Source organism: Amphiura filiformis, chromosome 10, assembly GCF_039555335.1.
Source record: "Amphiura filiformis chromosome 10, Afil_fr2py, whole genome shotgun sequence".
NCBI lineage: Eukaryota > Metazoa > Echinodermata > Ophiuroidea > Amphilepidida > Amphiuridae > Amphiura > Amphiura filiformis.
This window is the reverse complement of record NC_092637.1, coordinates 60,211,435-60,229,454: the sequence shown is the minus strand read 5'-3', so window position 1 is coordinate 60,229,454 and position 18,020 is coordinate 60,211,435. Positions and strand designations below refer to the sequence as shown.

The 18,020-nt window shown below is 37.3% G+C and overlaps 2 protein-coding genes across 2 annotated transcripts; one reads left to right on the top strand and one right to left on the bottom strand.

The window, feature by feature from the left end:
- The first annotated feature begins 1,261 nt into the window (after positions 1–1,261).
- LOC140163094 (uncharacterized) lies at positions 1,262–2,610 on the top strand. The gene is given in 4 exon segments (XM_072186470.1): positions 1,262–1,674; positions 1,677–1,730; positions 1,733–1,869; positions 1,871–2,610. Coding segments are annotated over 4 exon segments (1,206 nt in total). The 5' UTR covers positions 1,262–1,352; the 3' UTR covers positions 2,564–2,610.
- Positions 2,611–2,935: 325 nt separating this feature from the next.
- Positions 2,936–16,501, bottom strand: LOC140163095 (PRELI domain-containing protein 1, mitochondrial-like). Its single transcript, XM_072186471.1, has 4 exons — positions 16,366–16,501; positions 12,864–12,979; positions 11,429–11,648; positions 2,936–6,083 (listed from the first exon to the last, which is right to left on the bottom strand). The coding sequence occupies exons 2-4, from the start codon at positions 12,950–12,952 to the stop codon at positions 5,658–5,660; spliced, it is 735 nt and encodes a 244-aa protein (XP_072042572.1). The 5' UTR covers positions 12,953–12,979; positions 16,366–16,501; the 3' UTR covers positions 2,936–5,657.
- Positions 16,502–18,020: the final 1,519 nt, after the last annotated feature.

Here is an 18,020-nt window from a genome sequence, read left to right as displayed (position 1 = left end):
GTCTGCATTTATTTATTTATGCACTTAAACTGCTAAGTGCATAAATGCATGGCTTTCAAATGAAGCAGAGATTTGTTTTATTTGGAAGTTTAGCTGCCAACAATTAGCAGATAACAAATGACTAAATGACAGAGGAATGTTGGGTCCAGTCACGCAGAGCTGCCAATATTGCAAATATAAATGCACAAGATTTCTGCCAAGTGTAAAAAAAGCTTAGGATATGGCGCAAGAGCGCCAAGGTCCTTGCGTGGGAGCACCCCTAAAAGCTCCTGGATGTTAGCTTTTTGAGACCCTTAAAAATACCTTTCCAAGTCTACTTTTTTGCAAAAGGACAGGACAGTGGGCGTATAATTGATTTTGTTCTGATTTTTTAGCCAGATGGCTGTAAATGCAGAAGATTTAGCCAGATGGCTGCAAATGCAGAAGATTTAATATGTTTTGCAGAAGACAGAAGATTGTCAACAAATGAGGAAGTCTTCTGCAGGATCAAGAAGGTTGGCAGCTCTGCCAGTGATTGCTAAACCTCTTATGCGCCCATACACAATCAACTCTAGATGCAGGATTTGGATACAAAGTAATATTTCTCTTCAATGTTATTGAAGAGATCTAATCTACTTTGATTTTGTTGACGGTTGGACAATAAACTCACTATTGATGTTCACGTGTACAGTGCACAATGGCAGATTTTGTATCCTCTCTTGTATCTAGGGTCTTTGATATTGATCAATCAAATTGATTGTGTATAGGCTGCATTCCAATCATTTTCAAAATTCATAATATTATCAGTGTGAAACTTTTAAATTCCATGGTTAATTCAAATTTATGATTCTTACCATATCTTTGATTGGCAGAATACATGATATATGGCAGTCTTCTTTGTAAATTAACCAGTTAAGAATGAAGACAGTTCTACATGTATGCAGAACATCACTGTGTATTCTGGCACACTAAAATTGCAAAGAATCACCTGAATAACAACACACCAAAGTGGTACAGAAATCTTTATATAACACCTAAGTAGATCCTTGTTATTTGATTGGTTCATTGTAAGTCACATGTCATTCAATAAATAAACTATTTTACAGCCTACGTCACTACCGTGGAATTTGGTTATATGGGCCGTGCATTTTCGTTATATTGTATAGGTTCTATCGCACGGCTAGATTGTATGCTTTTTCAATCTCTATTCCAAATAGAGTCCGATCGGCCAACAGTATACGTCAATTCCCTGTGGACTTTGACACGTAGCAGACGAATTTGCGACCTTTCAGCTTGCAAAATGGCCGGTGCCGGTCAAAACAATTTTGTGCTCATGAATGAAGATGACATTGCAGCATTAATTGACGCAGCTGATGCCACAAATACAAAAAAAAAATACAAATACAATATGCTGTACGTCACTAGATTCTTTCGCCAAGTGTCTCGATTTAAGTTTGGAAGCTATTGAAGCTTATAGTGAAGCAGAATTGGATCAATTGCTATCCCGATTTTACGCCGGTCTACGCAAGGATGATGGAACATTGTATTTCAAGAAATCAATGCACGCAATCAGGTATGGAATACATCGTCACTTTTTAGCGACCAAGGATGTGGATGTTACTAAATCTGACGCATTTAAGGAAAGCAACAAGGTGTACAAAGCAATGATGGTGAAGCTGAAACAAGAAGGAAAGGGACTGTGCAGCATAAGGCAGCCATATCTGACCTTGATATGGCCAAGATACTGGATTCGCCGACATCAGCACACCAGCAGGATTACAGAACAAAGTATTTATTGACATGATGATTTACTTCATGAACAGAGGTAGGGAGAATCTTCAGAGTATGACAGTTGCAGACTTTGTGGTAAACGTTGATGAACAAGGCTTAATTGCGTTACATTGTTCATCGTGACACTCTCACAAAATCTAGGCGTGAAAATGAAGATGAGGGTTTCTCAGGTCATATGTACGAGATCCCTGGATCTAGCAGGTGTCCGGTCACTTCATTTCTGGCTTTCAAAGAGCTTCTCAACCCAGATCAAAAATGTATGTGGCAGCGACCTAAATCTGTTGGTCCACCTGATGGTCAACCATGGTATACAAATGCCCCATTAGGCATTAACACATTGGGTAATAAGATGAAAGTCATTGGAGAGAAAGCTGGATGTTCAAGAAAGTACACAAACCATAGTTTAAGAGCAACTACTTGTACGGTACTCGATGAAGCTGGATTCGCGAATCGTCACATAATGTCGGTCACTGGTCATCGGTCGGAATCTTCACTGAAGAGTTATTCTAGAACCAGTGACCAGAAGAAAAAGCTCATGAGTGCCGTCTTAGCAGAGCAAATGCAGGAGAATCATGCTCCACCTCCAGAGCCTGAGCAACACACTGTTCATGATCATGATATTGAGAGCGAGTCTGGTAATGGTATCTTGGAAAATATTCCAGACAACATCCTCACTAATTCCCAGGAGCAGCTCATCTTGAACGAGTCTAATTATAACATCCAAAATTCAATGGCAACTTCTTCAGTGCAGCAGTTCTATTTCCATGGACCAGTCAACTTTTTCAACAAATAACTTACAAACTCTTCATGTAAATATGTTGTTTTTTCCAATTTTTGGAACTTTGACTGTTTTGACTTTTGAACTTGAAGAAATTAATCCAGTTATTTTGGATGTATTGGAGTGATCAACTTTGGAACTTGACTGTTTTGATGAATTTACTATTGGAGTTACGGAAGTTAACTTTTGAAATTGAACTTGACTTTTGAATCCGAATTTTGAATCTAAATGATATGTGCATGGATTATAAATTGGACAAGCCTGAAAGAAGAATTACAGCAGATACCGAAATGTAAGTACATTTTCTTTATAATATTTTATAGGCTAATTCTCCAATCAAATGACAAAAATCTACTTAGATAAAGAGATATAAAACAAATAATGAATGTTTTTCATTCGTGTAATGGAAAGAATATTTTCATTCGTTGAAAAATGGAATGTTCCATTCAACTCGGCTAACGCCTCGTTGAATGGAACATTCCATTTTTCAACTCATGAAAATATTCTTACCATTGCTCTCATAAACATTCATTATTTGTATACTATGTACCTAACATAAGGATACTATATTATAATTCGCCAGCGAAGTGTTACATGTAATCCGATTATCACTATGTCAACTGAGCTTCTGAGTTCTGCACCACGATCGAAATGATCGCAACACAAAGTCTATGGCATGTACTACCAATTCCAAAAGGTGCATGATCCAGTTACCAAGGAGTTATGTAATCACTTCGCTGGGGAATTTCAACAATCTTTTCGATAGATACTACACGCATACATCTATACAAATTCCTTTTGACTAAATGAATCAATAACAATTATAGAAATACATTCAAATTTGGATTTTTATCCAAGAATTTCAGATCAAATGTTCCTTATTACAATGTAAATTGTCACAAATTGTTCTAGAACAAACATTTCGGACATACTATTACATGCTAAAATAATGGATTCGCAGTGAAGATCAACAATAATTTAGAGAACAAAATTGTTGTCATGTCATTTACATTTCAAGGGCTTGAAATCAAAATGGGTTGTCCTTTTAAGGAGTGTTGGGACATAGCCAGGACTGATCCCAAGCCCTTTATTTATTCCTTCATAGAAATTGAATATTGAAATAAATATTTACGTAAATATATTGCAAGTGCCCACTGTTCAAAATCACTGAAGTAATGTTTTCTTGAAAGCTGTGCTATGAATTTTTACCCAAATTAACTCATGATCATGGCAACGAGTTAATAAGAGAAATATTTTACAAACGCACAAGCACTGGGCCTGTTTCACAAAGAGCAACATTTTATGCAGAGCACTGGAGCCTGTTTCACAAAGCCTTCCGATTGATTTTCAACATAAACCCTGACTATAACCAATGGTAAGTCTTTGTAAAATCTCCCAAAACATCATCATATTGTGCAACTTGGGTGGCTAGAAACACCAAGCAGATAGACTTGCAGTAGCTCAAATTGAATAACTTCATATCAACATTACTTGAGCTATCTATGACATTACATTAGGCTAATGAAATGAAAAGATTAGTTTCTCTTCACATTTTTTTGAGTGAAATATGAGGTCCTAATTCCATTATTCATTATTTTTGGAAAATTTCATTATTGTCAAAACTTTCATTTACATGGCTATTACCTATATTGTTGATGAAAGACCATCTCAAAACAGGTATTAATGATTAGATCATCATTACAGACATTTTGCAACAGATTGAGAAAAGATTTGAATTTGTTTTTATTAAAATGAAAAGAAATTTGCATTTTTTTGTAATCACTAGAAACATGATTATGAGGTAATCCTTAAATGTTCATTATTTAGCACATCCTCTACCCCTACAACTAAGAAAACCTGCTGATTATGATCAGCAGGGGATGTCAGACATTTTGAGAGTTTCAATTTTGATTATTTCAATCTTAATTTTCAGATAATTGACTTTTTGGTCAAATTGAAAAGGTGATGCAGGCGAGTGACGGGAAACTAATCATTTCATTACATAGACCTTACTTGTGAATTAAGCTATGACTTGCGTGAAGGAAAACATTTAATATAATTCTAAATGATAATTCCATTACAACTCATAATGTAGAGTCTGATATGATGTACCGTATTCATTCCAATAAGCACCCATGCGCCAATAAGCGCCCACCCAGGGTATTTTCAATTTGATAAAGGGTACCATTAATGTTTAAGTGACAGATAGACGTTGATACAGTGAAATACATGTAGCTGGAGGACTGCACATCCTGTGTAAACTTACAATGCATTTTCAACATCAGAAAAGCTACTAGAACGTGTCAGGACCTTTTTATAACATACGTAAATTTGTCTCTAATGAACGCCCCTCACGGAAAATTAGGTAAACCAGGTACAAAATAAGCGCCCACCCAAAATGACTTTGTTACGCGCCCTGGGCGCTTATTGTATTGGAATGACTACGGAAGTGCAAGCCATCCCTTTTCACATATTGCACACCATAAAATTAAAATGCTCACCAGTGCTCACGTTACATGTACATTGTTTGGATCAACTTGACCATTTGGGTCAGATTGGTCCAGTTGTTGAGATTTGCAACTGCCCCAACAGCACTCCTACTCACCTGATGATACTTCAACTATTTTGATAAGCGCATGATTCAATATTTGTCTTCAGGTCTAACTAAACACCCGGGTATGTCACAACCATGCTTGCACTCCCCCAACCCATACAACTTGTTTGCCAAAAGGTGAGTGCCAAATTACATCATACAAGCTCAAATGTGCTTTTCCACTTGAATCCCACACACCCCCTATGGACGACATGACCTTAATCTCCCACACAGGGGGGCAGGGGCGGATTTAGAGGGGGGTGCACCCGACACGCATCCCCCTCTAATTTGTGCAGAGCGGAACCCGAGCGGCAGCGGGCGCCCCCTTTATTGAAAATTCCTGGATCCGCCTCTGGGGGTGTAGATTTCAAATGGAATCGCCCATTTAGGTGACCCCATTTGAAATTCATACACCCTGTGAAGAAAATTCTATGCACTACCTCCCACAAACACACGTCAGGTTTGGATTGCAATATCTGCGTTTTGAGAACCCTCCCCAAGTTGAGCCCACACTTGCTACAATTGTGGTACAGTCTGTGATTTCGCTTTAGCTGACATTTCTTGTACTTTTGCCTTTGTTGCAGCCACCCCTTGCGCCTTCTTGGCCATTGCAACATCTGTCATTGCTTTAGTTGCTGCAACTCCTTGCGCCTTCTTCACTTTAGCTGCATCTGTCAACCTATCCAGTGTGTCCCCTGTTGATATCGTCAACTGTGATGCCACATTACTGTTTGGTATTGTCTCTGGGACGAATAACCTATCTATTACATATTGCAGTCCTTTTGTTGACCTAGGGGCGTTTGCTTTGAACCTCTCATAGCCAAATTTGCTGAGTAAGCTAGAGAATCCTGTGAGGTTAGAGCCGATCCATGCTTCCTTCCTGCATTCAGTCCACTCCTTGTTCTCATCGCTCGGTGTGTAGGTGCACTTCTCTATCACAACCTGGTAACAACATATGAAATTAGAATGGAAGTTAAAAACAGCTAGTCATTGGACAAGCATATCGTCGGTCGCAACACATAGTAGCGAAGAGTGATTTTCCAAATTGTCCGTTTCACATAGTGGCGTATAGGTTTAGAGATAGCTATTATCCTATAATAGTTACTCCTTGTAAACTATTAAAAATACAGTTTAAGTGGCATATTTTCTAAGCACCATGTGGCTTGTACACAAAGCTGAAAGATGAAGGTCAGCCAAATCCAATGATATTTGGTACGTAGTCTAGCTAGGTCAGATGGTTCACAACTATGATAGTAAAAAATCAGGTGACCCCCTGGGGAAATTCCATGACCCCCTAAAATTGGCCCTCTTTTGACCTTCCTCAGAATTGATATAGCTTAAAAATTAACGTTTGACATCATGAAAATGTACTTCAAAATAACCTGGGTCTGATAGAAAATTGCACATGTTGGAACTGAACTATGTTTTATAAGATGATTTATTCAGAATTTTAAAATTCCTTTGGCATGATTATGTAAAATCATGGTGAAATTGGGGTAAAAACAGGAATTTTCATAATTTTGAAAGTAGCGAAAAAAGCGCATTTTCAAATCATATTTTCTGCTATATTCAGGCTAACATTGAATCAAACCTTTGGGATAGTATAACCAATATGTTGTACTTTTGAAATATGTTTGAATTTACGTGGTACTTTTTTCCTATACTGCAGGGGAGTTTGATTATTTTGGCGGATTTTCCGTTTTTTGCTTGTTTTTTGTAAGACTTAATTGATGTTTTACAATTTATGAACATACTTATTATTTTACATTCACAATACGCTTCAATGCTCAACCAAAGTTATTATTGATTTGACTTTGATAATTATTTTCATGTGGATTTTATTCTTTCATTATAGTGGAATTTGTTAATTTTCATGGATTTTGCATAATTATGCAAACTAATGATATGAATCTTGGTTTTCCTCTGATAATTATTTTGATTGGGTATTTTAAAAATATGTTTCCAATACCAGAAATGTGTTTGTTTGGCTTTAATGTGGAATATGTGTCATTTAGCATATTTTCGAAAGTGGAATTTGGAACCAACATTACATTGTTTAGGCAATAAATAATATTTTAAATAAATTATACTAAACTTTAGTTAACTGTTAGTGTTAGACCAGGCACAAAAAACAAGACACAAAAAACAAGACACACGACACAAAAACAACAAAACTAATGCCACACCACACTTCATATAATAAGTATCTACTACCAATGCAATGGAATTTCCATTTCTTTTCAAAGGCGAATTTACCAAATAACATATACAATTGAATACATGAATACAAAAGCCACCTAAGTCCATAGGAAGTGATTTTGAGAGAAAAACCCTGTGTATCATTTTAATTCCTTCAGTTAGATTTACCTGGTCAATATGGTAAGTTTTACGTGCAAATGAGTGGATTAACCTGTATTAGGTATGACGATTAGCATTTCAGGGACTTCGTGGGGTTCATTTTAAATTTTGGACTTTTTTGAATCATATACAAAGACAACAATGTTAGAATGAGATTACCACTAGTAAGATAATACAAAATAAAGCACACAGGTGTGTATAATGTTGATAAGCATTCTGCCATGTAATATAAACCACACACTTTCCTTTATTAAACCCATTTTTGTTCAAAAGTCACTCTCTAGCAATGAATGTGTTACAAGTGGATTTTTATACATAATGGATTTCAATCAATGTGTTACAAGACTCAAATCATGGAATTGGGTGATTCTTTCATACATGCTATTTTTCACATGCTTAATAGACACAGAGAATGAATTTGAGTTGTTCTTTCATACATATGACAGGCCTATGTATAGCAACAATTTCCCATGCTTAACTCAATTTGGCCAAAGTATGGACTTAGGTGGCTTTTGTATTCATATATTCAATTATTTCAAGCATTATCTAAAATTGTATGTGAATATACGTCTACAATATATACATGTACTTCACAGTGCAGTACATTGGCGGTACTTACGCCTAGATAATTGAACAAAAATGATACTTGAATAAATGAGTGAATGAACAAACTGAACTAACTGATGAATGAATGAATGAATGAATAAATTTGAATGAAAATTTAATGAATGTGAATGAATGAATGAATGAATGAATGAATGAATGAATGAATTTGAATGAAAATTTAATGAATGTGAATGAATGAATGAATGAATGAATGAATGAATGAATGAATCAATGAATGAATGAATCAATCAATCAATCAATCAATCAATGTGAATGAATGAAGGAAGGAAGGAAGGAAGGAATGTGAATCAGGGGTGTGAAATCTCCTCTTTTTAGCTGAATTCCTCTATACTTGTTATATATATAATATATATATTCCTTTTCCAAATTTCCAAAGATGTAAAATGCGACATGGAAAAGCATTGGCATGAGCGACGGGAAATAAACTTATATGGTAATTTATTAGTTATGTTATTTGCGACAGCGTGTAAAATTTATTTCATTATCAGGATATAAAGGATTGATAAAAAACTACACCTATCCTAACATTACAAAATATTTTTTGCACAACTTCACATACACACCCAAACTTGTCCTATTTAGGCCAGTCACATTAAGAAAAATAAGGGGTTAACCCACCACTAATTGCAACAGAATCCATTTAATCACCATTCATTTCAGAAAGGCATATTAAATAACACATCAGAAGTCCCCGAAAATCCAAGTAGTGGAACAGTGCCTAATTTGCATAAATCCAAAATGGCTGCTTATGCAGGGAGTGAAATTTCAAAGTTCGTCAAATCTGGCTCTCATCATAAGGATTCAGAATAAGTAGTTTGACCAGTCTCCGACGTACAGTTCTTGAGTTACAGGCAAAAGGTCAAAGACAAATTTTAGGGTCCACAGGCATTTGCAATAATTATTGAAATATGTTCCAATTTTAATCCAGATGTATTGTTTCATAGGTAAAATCACAAAATAGGTCAAGGTCAACAGGGGTCAATAGAATTTGATCTTCTTTGTCATGTTACCAAGGTAACAAAACACCTGAGATATGGCAAGCTATTTTAAATGTTTTTGTAAGCGGAGCAATATGAGACCATTTTTATCAAAATCAGAGAATATTTAAATTTGTGTCCCCTGTGGAATCCAAATTTTGACATTTGACTTTTCCCTCTATAACTCAAGAAATGTACATCAGAGATTATGTCAAACTATATTTTTTCTGTGTCCTTACGACGAGAGGAATATATTAGTAACATTTTTAACATGATTAGATCAAATTTGAAATTTCATTCCTGCATAAGAGGCCATTTTGGATTTATGCAAATTAGGCACTGTTTTTGGATTTTCGAGGACTTTTATGTTGTTATGTGAGTCTTTGGGAGATTTTGTTGCAATTAGTGGTGAGTGGTTTTTAATTTGATTGGCCTATTTTCAAAATACTCCAAACTGTTGTATAGGCCTATTAAGAATTTTACATTAGGTAGATGCGCTAGCATTAGCTTTGGATATTTAATTATTTAATTTTTTTTTTACCCGACTTACCCGGGTGAAAAATCAATAAAATAATTACATGTCCGAACATAACGTTATAGGGCGCCTCCGCCCATCATCATTATGCCTCACAGGCCTGGTATTCATTTTCTTAAAATGCCACGTGAATAGTGAATTTGAAAATGGAAAGTAGCATCTCTAAAAATAAATTTCTTATAAAATGCCTTCTGATATCTAAGGATCGCTTTTGCCGGGCCCCCTTGGTACATAAATTGAAAGGTGGTTTCCACACTACAGAAAAAATTAAACAAAACGGCCAAGTTCTATGTTGAAAGGGGGTTTTCACACTACAGAAATAGATACAAAACGGCCAAGTTTTTCAGATTCAGTGGCTCAAATAATCGTGGGTGGGTCAAAAGTAAAAAGCTGTAGTCGGCAAACAATATTTCCATTCCGGTATACAACTATTCGATAGTATCTCATGCCAAGCAGTTCAAAAACGTGTACAGCCCTGAGGAAGATTTGTATTTATATCATTGTAATCTAGGGTTAGGGATTCATTCATGAAAACCACGCTTTACCAGAACATTTTAGGATTATTATTCATCCATATAATTACAAAAATAAAATATCAGTATAACCGCAATCGTCAAGCAGATCAGCCGGTCCTAAATGCTGGGCCATTGTCATTGCTAATGCACGGGTTCAGTTGACCAATCGTGCGTGCCGTTAGGTATACGTATGTAGGCATATTATAATGACTGTAATTGTATACCAAATACGGCCAGAAATGGGACTTTTGGACATTAAAATGTCCCTTCTAGGTACAAACTTGCACTCAATTGTTATTAATAATCTACATACTGATGTTATATAATATTTTCTTTCTGAATAATTCAGATTTTCAGTAGAATTAAACAATATTAAAATGCTCATTTTGATTTCGTTGATTTGCGAACTAAGACCCCTTATAATAAATTCGAAAAAGATACCACAATAGTGAAAGCATTTTTCTACAGGCAAGGAATGGGTAATAATTATCTAAAAAGGTCATATTAAAATCAGCCTGAATAAAGGTAATATTTAAGTTCAAAATTAGGTAAAATTTGCATTTTTTTTTATTTTCGACATTTTGAAAATATGGCTATATTTAGTTTACAAAAAATCAACCTTTAAAAAAATGCTGGCTTCTGCAAATTTGTGAGGATATTAACTAATATATGTATTTTCAATACAAATTTGTTTGGGACCTGTCGAATATTGGAGTTTCCTACAGTATATCCTGTAAATGCGATGAAAAACTGCTTTTTAAAACATATTTTAAGTGATTTCGGAGCGATTTTTAGGGGGTGGTCATATTTTTTTACGGGGGCTCCAGAGAATTTTTTAGTGTCGTGATTGGAAAGTGTTATCAGAACCTATCAATGTCCCAAAATATTATTGATGGCGGCCGACCTTCATCTTTCACGTCTGCAGGAAATTAGAAAATATTCCACTTAATAGTTTGAACCTTAAACTTCAAGTTCAAATGGAATCGGGCCACTGAGAGATAACAGTGTAGAAGTATCAACTCCTTCACTAGAGGCATATCCTTCAAAAACGTTTTGCTCGGAAACATATTTTGTCCTTCACGTACGCCACTATGTGTTGCGACCGACGATATATAGCTATCTCCTGGATAAATCTAGACAAATCTTCATAGGAAATGAACTACATATGTATAAATCATATACAAGATGGATTGCAGAGATATACCAGACATGATTCAAACAGGTGATACAATTAATTACAGTCAATAGACCATTTCAGAACCTATCAACACTTACCATGAATTTCTGGTAGCCTATGTTGTGTGTATATGTTGTCATTGACTTCTTCTCTGGGTCAACTACTGACTCTTCCACAATACACACATGCTGTGCATTGTTCCCAAAGATACCATAGCCCCACTTGGGTAACCTGTTGGTCTTGGTTAAGAGACGGGTTGAGATCAATTTCTTGCCTGCAACTGTTCTTGATATGAGATCTTCTGTGATGACATGTTTACTGTAGGGGAGGTAAAATGATGTAAAAAAAACGTCAACAAAGATAAACTCACTATGTTCACGATACGCAAAATGAATATCAAGTTATTGATTCCATTCACATTAAACATAAATTAACAAGGATCAAAATACGAGTTTATGTACAGTTGCCTATTGACAAAGTACTCGAACTGGAAATGTATGACAAAAAGTTCACTAATCATGCAGCACTTTGATTCATTGAACAAAACATATAATCACTTCATCTACTGAAGAAAAATGCTTAACCAAACGTATTGCTTGAAGACCACTCAACTTGCAGTAATACGCTTTTTCGAACACAGTGCACGTTTCCATTATAAATCACTTCATCGAATTGAGCAAATACTTTCAAAAGAATCACATTGGTTGTCTTTTTCAACCAAGTACTCCAACTGGAAAAGCGTGGCTTGAATTTCACTCGTCAAGCAGCACTCTGCTTCATCAAACAAAGCGTGTGCCCATTGTATAATCTTCTTCTTCTTCTTCCTTATAAGTGCCTCCCTCATATGTATGGGTATTATCGCACTGCGTACAGACAAGCTGTACTTATTTTTACTCTGGAACCTAGAGTAGATGAGTGTATTTTTGAAGTAGTCAACAGTACCGGGATGATCCCCTGCTCTTTTTCGAATAGCATGTGACGTTATTTAACGTGCACACTACATTAATGTGAGAAAATATGCATGTACACGGGACCGACAGCTTAAAGTGCCCTCCGAAGCACTAAGCAAGTAGAGTGAAGTGCCTTGCTCAAGGACACAAAGAGCCAGCCGAGCTCAGGCGGACCTAGGATTCGAACCCTTGACCCTTGGATTCACAGTCCAACGCCTTAACCGCTAGGCCACGCTCCCCTCCTAATTGCGTTGTCATATTAAGTAATATGCTTAATGGAAAGAATCACCTTGGTTGTAATCCAACTGGTCACTCATCACGCAGCACTCTGCTTCATCGAAAAAAGCGCACATTAGAAGAGTTCATGGAATTATACATTTTACAATTCTATTCAACATTTACACTAGCTCCATACTGACTTGCATAAAGATTGGTCTAAGTTATTGTAGGACAAACATGGACATTCAACATGTGTAACTTCATGGCTTTTAAAATACCGTACTTCTTTTAAGGTCCCATTCCTTGTAGCTACATGAAGTAGAGGCAATTGCTTCCAGTACTTTTATACACACATTCATCTTACCTGTATGGGTTTGGATACTTCTGCCAGTAGGCACAAGCCACTTGGTCCCAAGTGTTTTTGAAAATGGCAAATGTGGAATAATACTTCATTTTGGTCTTGAGAATTTTCTGGTATTTCTGAAAAACAACAAAAATAAACAATTACATTTCAAATCAAATCATGAGAGTACATGAACCATGCATTGACCACTCTGACTCGAGTCTGTATACCTTTCTTGAGTCAGTGATTAAGATATTGTCTCCATTGTACATGTTGTATCTCTAAATGATGAGCAGGGATGTAGCTACAGCGGGCGGTGGCGGGCGGCAGAGCCCGGCATTCAGATTTAGAGTTTACCACTGATAAAAAATCGTATAGAATTTGGCTAAATTTCACAATTTTTGTTTGGGTGTAACAAAAAATTGGGGTTCCGGTATCAACCCGACCGACCACGACCTGTGTAAAACTCTAGCGACTGACTAAAATAATTATTATCCAATTCTGTTCAAACTAAGCCAGGGATTTTTGGGCGGGCTCGCAGGTACCTGCCCGAGATTACATTACCCGGAGAGGAAATACCCTGCCCGGGTGCCCGAAATTTAAAAAAAAAAGGTTTGGTTTTGAGATGAAAAAAACTGAACTGGCCGGTAACTTTTTAAGGTCAAGACCGGCTGGAAAACTTTTTGAGGCATATTTCGAACAGAGATGTCAACAAGTCATTTTTTGCAAGTCAAGTCCAAGTCACAAGTCCTTTTGTCCAATGTCCCAAGTAAGTCATTTTGAAAAAGTTGCAAGTCAAGTCAAGTCACAAGTCATCAAATCACAAGTCACGCAAGTAAGTCACAACTTGTCACAAGTCACTACAAGTCTATTCACCAGTTTTGTGTTTGCTGGGACAGGACTCCGAGTTTTCAACCCGACATACTTTTACTTCCCACGTCGAGCCTGTGTTGCTGATTGAGGGCACTATTTATTTATGTATTTATTTATTTCCAGTTCAGGTTATGCCGGACACGAGGCCCGCCAGCGGATAATTCATTAATGTAATTGTAAGGCCTATTTAGTATTAATATTCATAAATTATATCCATAAATTTCAATTTACAGGAAAGTAACCTCAGACTTGCGTTGGTAACAAGTCAATTTTTTCAAGTCCAAGTCCAAGTCATTTTGTCTAAGTCACAAAAGTTGCAAGTCAAGTCACAAGTCCCAAAAATAGTGACTTGAGTCTAGTGCTGGTATCGGCAAGCATTTTCATTGTCGACAATCGACAAAATTAAAAAGCCGACGTCGACAACTGTCGACAATTAATAACCCACAAAATCGTCCCACAAACCTGGCAAATTTTGCGACGTTCCGGGTGCAAAATTCAACAACCTATACGCCGGCACCACACCCTGCGGGAATACCATGAAAGCGATATGAACTGGCAATGAATGATTGACCCATTTTTAGAAAACCAGGCAAGAGTTGTGAAAGTTATTACATTTTAATGAGATAAATATGCTAGATTTTGAGCTGAAATATAAAAAAGATACCAAACAAGATCCGCAAATCTGATGATTTCCGTCCCTTCGCTTCGCTTTTTTTCAGTTGCTAAATGTAAACATCAGAAAGAAGTGCCAATCACAAATTACCGATATTAATCCGCCTCATCGCGCAACTTACTCTGAACTCCGCCCCATTTCCCCAAATATGGAGAGCGTGTGCATTATTCCGGGCACGTGACTGTTTTGTGAGTTGGAAAATACTTTTGTATGCTCGGAGGAGGCTTATTGAGACAGTTCGTTACAATAAAGAAGTCAAGTTTATTATTAACAATACCTGGTCTAGTTTATTATTTAAACCAATACCTGGTGTCAGAGTCCATTGGTCAAAAAAGTACATCAAAGTATGTTTGATGCCATGGTTTATTGGTTAGCCATCAAACTACAAATGTATATCCACCTATGTATTCACGCAATGTCAATTATAGCCTGGGGCTTTCCCTTCAACACACACCACGTGGCTAGCGCTTCATCTTGCCTCGTGCGCTGAATATTCATAACTCAACTGTACATTCACAATTAAACCCTGTGCAAAGTATGTATGCGTGACCCATCGACGCCATCATGATTCGCCTTTACCTTTAAGTGTAATGAATATTAATTATAGCTTTACAATGTACATTCACAGAATCAGATACAGAGATGAAAAAAACATTGTGTGAAAGGTCAAATCGCAAATAAACAGTGTCTGTGATTGGCTCATATTTCACATAAATACCCAATCAGTGTGCTTGTTTCAATAAATATAATGACATCATCAGTTGATCATCAGGGACTTTCCCTGTTTGCCAATATTGCGTGACAGCGAAATGGCGACTGCTGAGTGAAAGAATTGGATGCTACCAGCGTGTGCGATAGATCGAAAAAGTCAGGATGAAAACGCTAAAGAAACACGGCAAGAACGTCAGGGAAATCGACAAAGATGTAAAGAATAAGAGATCCTGAAAATACCTTGGTAAATTTTTGTTAGGATGTTAAACTTTTCGAGCTTTCTTAGCCAAAGTTTTTGTTTACTTTTTGTCGATACATGCAAAGCTCTTGTCGACAATCGGCAAAAGTGCTTTTGTCGACAATATTGTCGACAAAGCCTTGTCGATACCAGCACTACTTGAGTCAGACTCGAGTCCAAGTCACACGACTCAAGTCTACATCTCTGATTTCGAACACTGCCTCTATCTTCTACCACAGTAACTATCGTGTCGTCGTGGATAGTAAAGTTGTTTTTTTAAAACTTTTTTGGTCCGGGTACGCGCTGGTGAATTGTGATCGCGTAGAATGTGACTAGGTCGCCTACTACGCGCCGCGCCGAAGACTAATGCAGCTGACTTGTTGTCAAGTGCATTGATCAGCCAATCAGCGTGACTGTTTATTGCTTTTGCATTTACGCTCGTGTACGCGATACGCACAGGCACGACCACGGAAGTTTAAAAAAAAGCAACTTTAGATAGATTTCTTGTCAACATCTCTCAATGTATAGTCAAATGCAGCAAACCTGCTTTGACGAGCGCGACTACCGTGATGTTGCAAATTTGGCGCTAACAACGCGTACGGCGCACAGTAACAGTTCATTCATAAATTTCCACTCAGCAACAACATATCGCCTTAGCTGCCAATCAGAGACAAGTGCGTGCAACGCAGTAAATACGCGATGTATCCTTACAATACGCGCTCGTCAAAGGTTTTATACTGCATTTTATAATATTTACAGTAATTTCTTGGCCAAATTGGAACACTATAAACGCTAGTGGTAGTGGCTCCGCGATAAACACACGCGAATATAGCGCGGGACAGAAGAAAGCATACACGCGCCTTACATTGCGTACACGCTTTGTACGCTACATGGACGCAATGCGCATGTTCCAGTTTGGCCAAGAAATTACTGTAAATATTACAGTATAATGATTAAATCATGAATGGTAAGCTTAAAAAATAATAATTAGACACGCACATTTCACAGTTTAAAAATAATTCTCTTACCTTAAATACGGGAAAAATATAGTAACGGGAATTTAGACAACAGTTTCTTCAAAAATTTTTAATAAATTAATCATTGCTTGGGGTAAAATTACGAACATTTAAAGGGAAAGATACCCATGTGATTACGCTACGTGATTACTCGGCTATATTACTCGCTCGCCGATATTTTTAACCGGAAGCACATGCATGCCCGACAATGGTGGGCTCGAACGATTAGTAGAAACTTTAAGTTTTGTTTTTAATATGATATGATTTGTTTTATTATTATACAACGATAAATTATAGTTATAATTTATAATATATTTCATTGATCTAGAAAGATACCTTTATATTCATAAAACTACTTTGAAAATAAAATGAAAGCTAAACTCCTTCCCCCAAAGTGTGAAAGAGGCTATTTTTTTTAATATCAAAATGAGTTGCCTAACTTAAAAATGAACGCCCGTAAATTTAGTTAAATCGAGTCTGGTGGGTCAAACTTTCAAGTGAATTGCAGTGCACCACCGATGCCTATGCTATATGTTGTTCAGATTTGGACGTTTTTCTTTTTTCTAACTAGAAACTCTAATTTTTCATGGTTCACCAAAATATTCATGAGTTCCCATCCAGTGGTGGCGTTACGGGGGGGGCAAGGGCATTTGCCCCCCCAAGTTTTCTTCCTCCAAAAATTACAAAATGTCCACTTTTTGCGGCAATTTTGTGCAAAATTGTTTGATTTTGCCTCTCCCCGACTGAATTCACTTTGCCCTCCCAATACCCCCTGCAAAAAAATCCTGGTGCCGCCTCCGGGGAGGACGGGTATGTGCGGCGGTCAAGGGTCCCGCCTTTTTCCGGGCCTTTTTTTCAGGCTCTCCAGCAGTTCCTTAGGGGCTGTGCAATAATTATGAGCCCCCCCCAGGGGGTAAAATTTCCAAACAGCCGCCAAAAATCGAAGTTGCCCCCTCTCGGCCTGCCAAAAATCGATTGCCACCCCCAGCCTGCCAAAAAATCTTTGCACCCCCTGAACATGCCAAATTTTGAAACTATGTTGCGAGCGCAGCGAGCTGATCATGCATATTGTACTGTTTTCCCAAGCCTTTTTAGAGCGTATTCCCCCCTCTCAGCTCACCAAAACCTTGCCCCCCTTTCGACTCTTTTTGACCCCCCCTTGATGGACCGTGTATTTGACCCCACTCTTTTGACAGACAAAACTTTTTTGACCCCCCATAATCGTATATTAAACCAACATTTAATTATACTTTTGTTTCCAGTGGTGTGGTATGGGTCACATGTCATTCACTTGTAAGGGGGCCAGATGGAAAAAATTTTCATCGCCCCCCCCTTTACAGACCTCAAAAATTTCAGGGCCCTTTTTGACATGAAAATTATGGGTCAACCCCATAGAAAAGCATATATATAAACTTAATTTTCCAGGAAAATTTGTGGTCTTTTTTTCAGGCCCCCCTTAGGAGGGTCAAACAAATTTCAGGGCCCCTTTTTGCATCAAGCCCCCCTAACAAGTGTTTGTGAACGGTCCCTAAGACCATTGGCACTAATTGCCCTGTGGTAAATCTATCCATGGGCCTGTGTGAACATTACGCAATGAGAAATATTTAACTGAAGTACCGGTATTAGGCCTATATGCAGTTTTATACGTGCAAAGAAATCCAATTTAT

Bases quoted from the DNA above. Each gene is read 5' to 3' on its own strand.
- LOC140163095 (XM_072186471.1), bottom strand. From the start codon at position 12,952: ATGAAGTATTATTCCACATTTGCCATTTTCAAAAACACTTGGGACCAA. The intron at 11,649-12,863 runs GTAAGATGAATG...CCTCCCCTACAG, and splicing joins AAGTATCCAAACCCATACAG to TAAACATGTCATCACAGAAG. The intron at 6,084-11,428 runs GTAAGTGTTGAT...TGTTGTTACCAG, and splicing joins TAGGCTACCAGAAATTCATG to GTTGTGATAGAGAAGTGCAC.